The following is a 12,542-nucleotide window of genomic DNA, read 5'->3' as shown; positions in this document are numbered from 1 at the left end:
TCTAAGCTGCAACATTAATGCAACTAGGATGCAGCTACTCATCCTAGTTGGGATGAGTAGTAGTAGTAGGATGCAGCCAATGCAAAGCTGGAGGCTCCGGTATCCATTAATGAACTGTATACTGCTCTGATGAGCTTACAGAGTGGAAGAGCTCCAGGTATAGACGGTCTTCCTGTTGACTTCTATAAATCCTTCTGGTCCGTGTTGGGCGAAGACCTGTTGGAGGTTGTCACAAGCAGCCTGGAGAGGGGACGGCTGCCTCTGAGCTGCAGGAGGGCGGTCATCACTTTGCTGCCCAAGAAGGGAGACCTGCAGGAGCTGAAGAACTGGAGACCTGTTTCTCTGCTCTGCACGGACTACAAGATACTGTCCAAGGTCCTGGCCAGCAGACTCAGAGAGGTGATGGCTTCTGTCATCCACACTGATCAGACATACTGCGTGCCCGGCAGGCTGATAAGTGACAATGTCACTTTAATTCGGGATGTTTTGGAGGTCTCCAGCTCATTGGCTGTAGACACTGGTCTGATTTCAATAGACCAGGAAAAGGCTTTTGACCGGGTTGAACACCAGTATCTTTGGCAAACTTTAGCTGCTTTCGGGTTCAACCCTGGTTTCATAGCCAAGATCCAGGTTCTGTATAGTGACATTGCGAGTGTTGTGAAAATCAACGGAGGTCTGAGTGCTCCTTTCAGTGTCCAGAGGGGGGTCAGGCAGGGCTGCTCTCTGTCCGGCATGCTCTACTCTCTGGCCATCGAGCCTCTGCTCCACAAACTGAGGAATGATCTGACTGGTGTTTGTTTTCCTGACTGTGATGCCTCTTTTAAACTGTCGGCGTACGCTGATGATGTCATTGTCCTGGTCAACACACAGAGAGATATTGATGTGTTAGTGAACACTGTTAATCTGTTTGGTTGCATATCCTCTGCTAAAGTAAACTGGGGGAAGAGTGAGGCTGTCATGGTGGGGGATCGGCTGGTGGATCAACTCAGGTTACCTGGAGGTCTAGTCTGGAAAAAAGGAGGGCTAAAATACCTGGGAGTTTTTCTGGGCAATGAAATGTTCTTACAGAAAACCTGGGACAATGTCTTAGAAAAGGTCAAAGGTCGGCTCATGAAATGGAAATGGCCTCTACCTAAAATGTCCTACAGAGGTCGTGTTCTTGTGATTAACAATCTGGTCTCTTCTGCTCTGTGGCACCGGTTGGCCTGCGTTGATCCTCCAGCTTCTCTTTTATCACAGATCCAAAGGGTTTTGGTTGATTTTTTTTTGGGACAGGTTGCACTGAGTACCTCAGAGCGTGCTGTTTCTTCCTAAGGAGGAGGGTGGACAAGGTCTGGTCCATCTGGCCAGCAGGGGCGCTGCCTTCCGCCTTCAGTTCATTCAGAGACTGCTCACTGGGCCCACAGACCTGGTGTGGAGGACTTTATCCTGCTGCATCCTGCAGCGGTTTGGTGGTCTGGGACTGGGTTTGTCTCTGTTTCTAATGGACTCCAAGAGGTTGGACGCTTCGTCCCTGCCAGCCTTTTATAGAAGCGTCTTCTCAGTGTGGACTTTGCTGAGGAAGCATAGGCAGGAGCAGGATGACTCTCTGTACTGGCTCCTACAGGAACCTGTACTGTTTGGAGGACTTTTGGATTGTCCCAGCTGGGGTGGACCTACTCTATCCAGACTCCTTCACACTGCAGGAGTTTCTACTCTGGGGCAGGCGGTGGAGCTGGCGGGACCTCGGTTGGATGATCCTGTTGGACTAGCTGCTCGGATGGGAGTGAGATCTACGCGAGTCATAAACCAGTTACTGAAACATTGGAAACAGAAGCTGACAGGACATCAATGCCTTCTGTTAACTGACTTTTGTGATGGCGCGCTGCTGCCAAACTGTACGGACCCCTATCCCACCATTGGACTGTTTCTGGATTTCAAAAACTGTTCTGGTCCTTTACTTGAGCCTGTCGACCCTGTGGGAGCTTCTTTGGAGGACGCCTCAGGAAAGACTCTGTATAAGTTGATGGTTAAAACCTTGAACCAGAACAAACTGAATGGACGCAGTGACACCCCGTGGAGGACTTATCTGGACTTAGACCCTGACGTCAAACCAGCATGGAGGTCTTTGTATAAACCTCCATGAAACATGCGGACCTGCAGTGGAGGATCCTACATGGCATTGTAGCAGTGAACTCTTTTATCTCTGTTATTAATGCTGCTGTGGAGGAGAAATGCCCCTTCTGCAGCCAAAGAGAGACGGTGTTTCACTGTTTCTCAGAGTGCTCTCGTCTGACGGCTCTGTTTGTGTTGTTGGAAACCATTTTTAGCAGATATGGAGAAATTTTTATGAAGCAGGTTTTTATTTGTGGTTTTAAATACACTCGCCAACAGAAGAACAAGTGTCAGATATTGAACTTTGTTTTGGGACAGGCAAAGATGGCGGTGTATGTGAGCCGCAGGAGGAAGGTGGAGGAAGAGCTGAATGTTGATGTGGTTCCTGTTTTTGTCAGAATGGTGAAGTCCAGACTGCTGGTAGAGTTTAGTTTTTACAGAGCTGCTCATGACCTGGAGACTTTCCAGCTGATTTGGGGTTATGGGGGGGTGCTCTGCTCTGTAATAGATGGACAGTTGATACCTGATATGTGATTATATTATGTATGTGTTAATGTAGTGTTTTATGTTTTTTTACAGTGTACATAGTGGATAATAAATGTTGAGTTTAAAAATAAAAAAAATCTCTATTTCTCTCTCTCTATGTCTCTCTCTGTCTCTCTCTCTATGTCTCTCTATGTCTCTCTCTCTCTCTCTCTCTATGTCTCTCTCTATGTCTCTCTCTCTCTCTCTCTCTATGTCTCTCTATGTCTCTCTCTATGTCTCTCTCTCTCTATGTCTCTCTCTCTCTCTCTCTATGTCTCTCTATGTCTCTCTCTCTCTATGTCTCTCTATGTCTCTCTCTCTCTCTCTCTCTATGTCTCTCTCTCTCTCTATGTCTCTCTATGTCTCTCTCTCTCTATGTCTCTCTATGTCTCTCTCTCTCTCGCTCTCTCTCTCTGTCTCTCTCTCTCTCGCTCTCTCTCTCTGTCTCTCTCTCTCACTCTATGTCTCTCTATGTCTCTCTATGTCTCTCTGTGTCTCTCTATGTCTCTCTCTATGTCTCTCTCTCTCTCTCTCTCTATGTCTCTCTCTCTCTATGTCTCTCTATGTCTCTCTCTCTCTATGTCTCTCTCTGTCTCTCTCTCTATGTCTCTCTATGTCTCTCTCTCTCTCTCTCTCTATGTCTCTCTCTATGTCTCTCTCTCTCTCTCTCTCTATGTCTCTCTATGTCTCTCTCTCTATGTGTCTCTCTATGTCTCTCTCTCTCTCTCTCTCTCTCTCTCTGTTATTTCCTGTTGAAGTTTAGTTTCTCTTTCTGTGCTCGTCGTGTCGCAGCTTCTTTTCTTCTTCTAAAGGTATTTATTGTGACTTTATTGTGTTTATATTGTGACAGTTTTCACTGTTTGACTCTTGAATGACTCTTTGTTCATCTTGTTAGTTTAGTTCCAGTAGAAACAGCAGAAATCTGTAGTTCAGAACTCTACTAACAGTCAACACAAATCAACATGCTGGAGGTTTTCCTCCATTTTAGGTTCACTGTTCAAAGTAGTGATGGGCGGACCGATTCTTTTCACAGTATCGGTTCCTTCCAGTTGATACATGTAAATATATCGAACCTTTGGAGTTTTGATACTTTTTGCAAAATGTGCCGTCAGTTTCTCTGTGACACTCAGTTATAGTACAGACACATTCGACAACTGCAGTCAAGTCAGCCGCCACTCCGGAAATTACAGTCAAACTAGCCGCCACGTACTTTCCTACTGCGCGTACGCTTCCGTTATTACGGTAATGAGGCTTTTCTGCTGGGAGGACACGAGTGATCCGTCAACTAAACATGATTTGCATTTACTTTACATTCGACCAATAATATTACAGTTTGATTGAAACAGTGAATTGAAAAAATGCACTATTTATTTCACTTGTTCACCAAGGAGGTTATGACTCGGGAGAATTCACTGTGGAATTAGAATCTACAGAGTCTTGACTTCACTTATACAGATTAACAATTTCTCATATTCAGCATATTATGAAAAGGAAACTGTCTGTTTCCAATCAATGATTCCACTTCTCTACATCCTACAGGACCCCAGCTAGCTGCACAACAACTTCCAGAACATTTCACTGGTGAATTTCACAATAAAAGCTCATTGAAAACATTATACACATATTTTGGTGTATAATTTAATAATTCAAAAAATTCTGGCACATTCAGGCACAGTTATTTTCTGCTTCAAACACTGGAAAGGAAAATACCACATTTAAAACATGTTCTGCAAAAGGTGCTATAAAATCTACATATTATGCATATGCATTATATGCATAATATAATGTACCTGATGCCTTCAGTATTTGAAGAGCCAGCTTTTTCATCTCATGTGTCATTTCCTTTTTTTCAATCATTTTTTGAATATATTTTGTTGTATATTTTCAATGGTCCTTTATCGTGAAATTCACCAGTGAAATGTTCTGGAAGTTGTTGTGCAGCTAGCTGGGGTCCTGTAGGATGTAGAGAAGTGGAATCATTGATTGGAAACAGGAAGTTTCCTTTTTTTTTTTTAATTTTGAATATATTTTTGTGTATAAAAATCTCTCTCTCTCTCTATGTCTCTCTATGTCTCTCTCTCTATGTCTCTCTCTCTCTCTCTATGTCTCTCTATGTCTCTCTCTCTCTCTCTATGTCTCTCTCTCTATGTCTCTCTATGTCTCTCTATGTCTCTCTCTATGTCTCTCTATGTCTCTCTCTCTATGTCTCTCTCTCTATGTCTCTCTCTCTATGTCTCTCTATGTCTCTCTCTCTCTCTATGTCTCTCTATGTCTCTCTATGTCTCTCTCTCTCTCTATGTCTCTCTCTCTCTCTCTCTCTCTCTATGTCTCTCTATGTCTCTCTATGTCTCTCTCCCTATGTCTCTCTCTCTCTCTCTCTCTATGTCTCTCTCTGTCTCTCTCTCTATGTCTCTCTCTATGTCTCTCTCTCTCTCTCTCTCTCTATGTCTCTCTATGTCTCTCTCGCTCTCTCTCTGTTATTTCCTGTTGAAGTTTACTTCCTCGTTCTGTGCTCGTCGTGTCGCAGCTTCTTTTCTTCTTCTAAAGGTATTTATTGTGACTTTATTGTGTTTATATTGTGACAGTTTTCACTGTTTGACTCTTGAATGACTCTTTGTTCATCTTGTTAGTTTAGTTCCAGTAGAAACAGCAGAAATCTGTAGTTCAGAACTCTACTAACAGTCAACACAAATCAACATGCTGGAGGTTTTCCTCCATTTTAGGTTCACTGTTCAAAGTAGTGATGGGCGGACCGATTCTTTTCACAGTATCGGTTCCTTCCAGTTGATACATGTAAATATATCAAACCTTTGGAGTTTTGATACTTTTTGCAAAATGTGCCGTCAGTTTCTCTGTGACACTCAGTTATAGTACAGACACATTCGACAACTGCAGTCAAGTCAGCCGCCACTCCGGAAATTACAGTCCAACTAGCCGCCACGTACTTTCCTACTGGTCCTTTATTGTTTAATTCCACAGTGAAATGTTCTGGAAGTTGTTGTGTTGTTGCTGTTTCAATCAAACTGTAATATTATCGGTCGACTGTACAGGAAATGACAGCGATGTTAAACCACATTTAGTCGACGGACCATCCTTGTCTTCCAAGTAGAAAAACTCATTACCGTAATAACGGAAGTGTGCGCGCAGTAGGAAATTACGTGGCGGCTGACTTGACTGCAGTCATTCGACAGCTCGTGCTGCCTGCCCCACAAAATTTCTCTTCAGTGCATTACCAGTCATCATGTATAAGTTTACATTAATAAAGATAAAATATTAATTTCAATGCATTGATTCAGCATCCCACTTGTATGTAGGTAGGCTATATAAGCTCAATACGATGTGACAGAAATGTGATGTGTCACTGACCAACGATCAGTCGGTGTTTTTGAGGGGCGGGTAGCAGAGAGAGCAGCAGGTGGTTCAGTCTCGTTCAGTGAGTAGCTGCCAGGCTGTCTGGACTCGAGTCACTCACTGACGTCCCCGTTGGAGACGGTGATTCCCGCTCATTCATTGATGTTCATTCATGTTTAGAGCGACTGCACCACCGTAGCAGGCAGGCAGTGTGAGCAGGACCCTACGATAACAGTGATGGGTGTGGGCGGTATGAGTGGGAAAAGTCCGGGATTCATGAGCACTCGCTACGTTTGACACTAAAAAGATTCGTTTGTTCATTTTTGCTCATCACTAGTTCAAAGTGTCCAATAACAGCTGACAGTACTGAGTCAGTGTTCACAGATCAATAACTTACATCATTTGTCCAACAACCTGCTCTGTCTGTATTAGTGACAGCTTCAAGTTCAAATAACTTGATTTATTTACAAGAAGAAGAAACACAGAGAACATGTGGGTCACATGCTGAGTAAAAATAGAGTTACAGTCCATAAAAAGTACAAACATAGAAGTAAAAACAGGTAAAAATATCTTAATCTACAACATACAGAGAGTGTGTGGCAGTGGTGGAGGAAGGGGTTAAATCTGGCCGGAGCTTTCAGACTCTGTGTGACGCTGATAGATGTGTAATGTAGCTCCTTTCCTCTGACTTTAATGAACAGCTGTGGCTGTCACACAGCAGCAGCATCCATACCTGTGTCTCCAGACTGGGAGACAGCGGTAACTTCATCAACTATTTAAATCTTCTGATGAGACGTTGAGATCTCACGATAGAATTATTAACTTAAATGCTTTTCTGTACAGAAAACAGGTGACCTGTTACACACAGATTCAGAGTTTATACAGTGAAATCATTGGGAGCAAAGCGGCCGTGCTCAGGATGAGTCCAGATGTGACACCAGTAGAGATTTATGTTGCTTTGTTGAATACTGGTGGAAGTGTTTCCCCTGGATCGACTGGTTTGGTCTGGGGGGGTGAAGAACATTTCTCTGTTCTCTGTTTCTGTGTTCAGTGTCTTCAGGTTAGGCTAACCCATGGTTGCTAACTGTGGAGCTAACCCCCTTCCTGTTTCCAGCAGTTGGGGAAATAACAGACGTGACTTTTCTTGGTCTTGACAAGCTGCAGCATTTATTAACTGACACACTGTAGTCTGTTCTGTACATTTACTGACACACTGACAACTTCCTGCTCACTCTGATGAAGCTTCACTCAGTCGCTGCACAAACATTACGCACTGCCCTGTTGCCCTGCGTGTATTTCACAGCATCAGAGACAATAATGCAGGTCTTAATGAATGTTACCCCTGTGCCATACATTGTTCCACGTCTGCACTATTTTAACACTAATTCCAACAGTCAACCTTTCACTGTCTGTTGTTACTCTGAAAAATTACCTGCATATAACATGTAATATGTGCATCAATAATAATAAATGAGACTCAAATAAATACACAGCTGACACTGAGTGTTAAAGGCTCAATGTATGATGCTGCTGCTTTTCATAAATGAATGAAATAGATTATTAATAATATGCTGTTTAGTTGTGTTTAATGTTGAGCAGTAAAAGTAAACCATGTTTTAATAGATGTTCTGCAGTGAATTTATTGTTCATCAAACAGTAAAATGTGCTGCAGTTATATTAGGAACACTGTCACTAGCTAGCAAGTCAACAACAGCTCACCAACCTGACAGATACACATTTTATCAGCTTTCAACACGTCACTAACTGCACTTAAACACAGTCATGTGATTATGTTCTGACAGTTTGACATCAAATGAACTCAAACGGTTTCAAACAGTCTTGAGTTTGTTTGTGTAAAACATTTTATTCATTGTCAGAGAAGTTTAGTGTCAGTATGAAGGGTCGCCCCATTCAGTCACCTTTAAACTGGTGCATGTTTTAATAACCAGTATCATGCTGGTAGTGAGGGAGACTTTGTTTCACAGGTGGTATGGTTAGTGATTAACAGCTAATAAAAGTCATTAAATAATATTCTCTGGAATCTTTCTAAACTATATCACAGACAAACTGTTGAAAACATCTTTTCATTGATGATATTCAGTATTTTAACCAAGCTAAGAGCTGCAGCAATAGAAACTAAAGTTTATGTTGCTGCCAAATCTTCATTCAGTATCTTTATACTATATCAATATAAAATCAATGTCACATTATATAAACTACAAAGTGAATCACTGTCATCAAAACACAGTAAACTCTGTTTGTGGAATAATGACGGAGTTTAAACTACAATATGATGCCTCATCACAGGAAGATCTTTGTTCTGCTGTACAGAACTGCATTTAGTGTTGAGTCAGACAGATTGTTCTCTCTTATTCTGCCTGTTTTAATCTTTACTGTACATGATGATGATGATGAAGATGATGATGATGCTCCATTAATTCAACCATAAATCATGGAAACGTCTGTACTTTGATCCTTATAATCTAACACTGATTGACAGACAACATTCCCACAAGATCAAATAGAATATAACACAGCTGTAGCAACTATAACAGAACCATAAATAAAGATGAATGTAAATAAAAATATGATGCATTGATGCTCTGAAATACAAACATTCATGTGATCTTGTGGCTCCTTCTAATCTCCTCGGGGATAAAAGAGAGAGAACACGTTTAGTGTCTGACAAACTTCACAAGTTTTGTCTCCACTGATATTTGTGAAAATTGTTGCATCAGTATCTTTATGTATATTCACTAAGTCATCAGTTGAAATACATGTCAGGCCTCTGAGTGTGATATGCTGCTTAACTGTTATTAATCAATAAAGTGTCATTCAGTACAATCTCTAATTAAAACAGCAAGAAGTACAAATGACTCCATAGAAAACCAGAGTCCTCAGACTGATGATGAAGGACTGATGAAGGAGAATCAGCAGCAGTTTCTCTCTCTGTGTTTCCTCTGCAGGTGAAGCTACAAAGACTCTGTGACTGGATGTGGATCTGAATTCACCTGGTGAGTATTTTTATTTCTTCTGCCACACAGCTGACTCCACCAGCAGCTCATCTCCATTAAATGTGCTCTATAGTGGTAAATGAAAAGCCAACAGAGAACTGGAACCTTCTGAAAGTAAAACATTAAACATTAAACCTCAGTGGAAATGAAGAATAATGTCTTACTTTGCTGCCATCTGGTGGTTGAATCAAGAATGACGCCGTTGTAACTGCAGTGCTGGTGTGATGTGCAGCTTGTTGTAATGAATGAGCTTGTTCTTGTGTTTGTGTAAAGGTGTTTCTCTGCTATGGATCAGTGTGAGGACAGAGAGGAGGGAGTCCCTCCCTCTAAAAGCTCTCTGTGTGGGGAACATGACAGCCAGACCAAAGCTCAGAGGTGAGATGAGGATCTCTAACTGTCCATCACTGTTCTCCACTCACATCACTCCACCATCATTATTCACACTCAAAGCTCTGTGTGTGTTGTGTTGAAGAACAAAGAAGCAGCACAGACCAGACTCTGCTGGACCTGGACCTGGACCTAGACCTGGACCTGGACCTGGACCCAGCTGTGTGTCCATGAAGAGTGACTGGTCCATGGGGACACCTGTACATTTTAAATCTGGACAACCTGCTGATGGAAGGTCAGAATGTAAAGCTGCAAAAACTGAACAGACTTTTCATTTCTATCCAACATGCACATTTTATATTTTATTTTTTTTAACAGTGATTTTTTTTATCCTCCATCATGAGGTTGGAAAAAGTTATTATGGTCGGTGATTTTAATAATTATGTGGATGATGCCACTTGCAGCTTTGCTGCTGATTTTCTTAACGTCGCTGAGTCTTGTAATTTTATTCAACATGTGTCTGAGCCCACACACATTAGTGGGGATACTCTGGACCTTGTTTTTACACATGGTTCATCTATTAACTCCATTTGTTCTGAGGTGCAGCCTGTTATTGACCATAGTTGTGTTTTGTTTAACCTGTCTTTTAATCTAGATTCTCTGCCTAGTGAAAGTTTAAAATGCTTTTGTATCTTAAATCATCTCACAGCTGAAAAGTTTTCTGCAGCTTTTAACCAAAGATTGTCTAGTCCAGTCTTTTAACATTCATTGCTCCACCATCTTGGACAAAGTGGCTCCTTGTAAATTGCGATCTGTTCCCTCCATAAATTCATCTCGCTGGTTAAATAACACCATTCGTTGTTTCCGGCGTAGATGTTGGAGGGCAGAGCAACTGTGGAAATCCACTAAGCTCAGTGCTCACCGTCTTCACTTCAAAGACCTGTTAACCGAGCTAAACAACTTGATTAAAGATGCGAGGGCTTCTTATTGCTCCAACCTCATCTCCACCAGTAAACACACATCGTCACTCCGGCACCTCCGGATGTACCTGTTTGGTCAAATAAGAACTGCAGCAATTTTCTTTCCTTCTTTGTTGGTAAGATTAGAGATGTCAGAGCTAGCATCATCCCCTCATTTATTCCCCTCTCCACTTGTGTTTTTTGACCATCAATTTTTGACTGTTTTTCTCCAATTTCCAGGCAAAACCTCACTGTTCTGGTGGGTAGTATGAGATCCTCCTCCTCTACCATTGACATTTTACCCACTTCCCTGCTCAAAAATGCACTTGAGTGTATTGGTCTATACTTGGTTGCTATTATAAACAGCTCCCTGCAATCTGGTTGTGTCCCAGCTTACTTCAAACATGCAGTTGTGCAGCCCCTCCTGAAAAAACCAACCTTGACCCATACAGTCTCCATAACTACAGGCCTATATCCAAGCTGCCTTTTATTTCTAAAATTTTAGAGAAGGTTGTCGCCAAACAGCTCACTGCTGTTTGACTGCACACAACATTTTTGATAAATTCCAATCAGGTTTCCGTCAGAAGCATTCCACCAAAACTGCTCTTCTCAGAGTTTCCAAGGACATAATGATGTCTTCTGATGTGGGTGAGTGCTCCATTTTAGTGCTGCTGGATCATAGCGCAGCTTTTGACACTGTGGATCACAGAATAATGATAGAAAGGCTTAGAGAGGGTGTGGTTGTCTCAGGGAGTGACCTGGACTGGTTCTCCTCCTCCCTCTCAGATAGGAGATTTTCTGTGTCTCTTGGTCCTTAGATGTCCCAAACTGCTGCTCTTTCCTGTGGTGTGCCTCATGGTTCCATTTTGGGTCCTATTCTCTTTGCTTTATATATGCTCCCCCAAGGTCAAGTTACCAGCAAATTTAGTGATATTTCCATTCCATGATCACTGTTACGCTGAAGATATTCAGCTCTATGTCTTTTTTAAGCCCAATATCCCCAACAAACTGTCTGTGCTGCACAACTGTCTGACTGCCATAAAGGACTGGATGTCAAACAGCTTCTCACAGCTTAATACTGACAAGACAGAGGTTCTCATCATTGCTTCTCACAGTATAGCTCCCAGGGTTGCTCAGTTAACTAAGTCCAGCAGGATGACTCACATCACACCTATTTTAAGTTTTAGGATTCATTTTAAGGTTCTTGTTATCACGTATAAAGCCCTGCATGGACAGGCACCTGAGTGCATCAGTGATCTAATCAATCCCCATATTGACAATAGGTCACTTAGGTCTCTCGCTCTCGGCTGAAAACTAAAGGTGATCGTGTCTTTGCAAATGTGGCTCCAACACTATGTCTTCCTTTACATATACAGTCTGCATTTTCCATAGATGCTTTTAAAAGATGCTTCTTTTTTAATGACTTTTGTGTCATCTTGAGCTGTGTGTGATGTGAAGTGATCATTTGTTCATTCTTTCTTCTTGAGGTACCCTGCTGCCTGTGTTTTGTTTTTATGTTAACTTTAACTTGTGTCATATGTTCTTATTGTTTGTTTGTTTTTATGTACTTAATTTTAACTTTTATTCCTGTGAAGCACTTTGTGAATTTTATTATTATTATTATTATTATTATTATTATTATTATTATTATTATTATTATTATCATCATCATTATTATTATTGTTAGTAGTAGTAGTAGTATCATTACTATTATAATTTATCAGAGCTGTTGTTGTTTCAGGATCCAGCAGCACAGACTAGACTCTGCTGGACCTGGACCTGGACCCGGACCCAGCTGTCTGTCCATGAAGAGTGACAGGTCCATGGGGAAACCTGTACATTTTAAACCTGGACAACCTGCTGATGGAAGGTCAGAATGTAAAGCTGCAAAGACTGAACAGACATTACATTTCATCAGGTTATGCTAGGAAAGAACTGGTTTGTACGACGTGTTGTCCGACCACGTCAGTGAAAAGCCGGCCGTCATAGAGAGGGAGGAGACGGGATAATCATTTAAATATGGAGATAACAGATCACATGTTCAGACAGTCTCTCCTGGAAGACATTCATGGTGTTGCACTCGCTTGTTCATATGAAAAGTGACATGATATGATTTATTTATACATTACAGACATAAAAAACATGTTAAAGTGAAAACACTTATTTCCAACATGGACTCAAGATGTTAAAAGACAAAACACAAGACAAACAACATAAAACTGAATCACCACAAATTAAATAAAATAATAAACGCCCACATCAAAACACAAAG

At 41.6% G+C, this 12,542-nt stretch overlaps 1 protein-coding gene and 1 long non-coding RNA gene across 2 annotated transcripts; both read left to right on the top strand.

Moving 5' to 3' along the window:
• Positions 1-78: 78 nt before the first annotated feature.
• On the top strand, positions 79-2,125 carry LOC122995885. Its single transcript, XM_044371269.1, has 2 exons — positions 79-1,005; positions 1,316-2,125. Exons 1-2 carry the CDS (start codon positions 130-132, stop codon positions 2,123-2,125), a joined length of 1,686 nt encoding a protein of 561 aa, XP_044227204.1. The 5' UTR covers positions 79-129.
• A 1,271-nt stretch (positions 2,126-3,396) lies between these two features.
• Positions 3,397-9,299, top strand: LOC122995151. Its single transcript, XR_006406733.1, has 3 exons — positions 3,397-3,431; positions 8,831-8,984; positions 9,258-9,299. It is a non-coding gene; the product is annotated as an uncharacterized LOC122995151 (long non-coding RNA).
• The last annotated feature ends 3,243 nt before the right edge of the window (positions 9,300-12,542 follow it).

Source organism: Thunnus albacares, chromosome 13 (assembly GCF_914725855.1).
Source record: "Thunnus albacares chromosome 13, fThuAlb1.1, whole genome shotgun sequence".
Classification (NCBI taxonomy): domain Eukaryota; kingdom Metazoa; phylum Chordata; class Actinopteri; order Scombriformes; family Scombridae; genus Thunnus; species Thunnus albacares.
The sequence above is the reverse complement of the archived record's forward strand: the minus strand, read 5'-3'. Positions and strand labels throughout refer to the sequence as shown.

Excerpts from the sequence above, each read along its gene's own strand:
- LOC122995885 (XM_044371269.1), top strand. The coding sequence starts at position 130 with ATGAGCTTACAGAGTGGAAGAGCTCCAGGTATAGACGGTCTTCCTGTT. Across the intron at positions 1,006-1,315 it reads TCAGGTTACCTGGAGGTCTA|GAGGAGGGTGGACAAGGTCT; the intron begins GTCTGGAAAAAA and ends TTTCTTCCTAAG.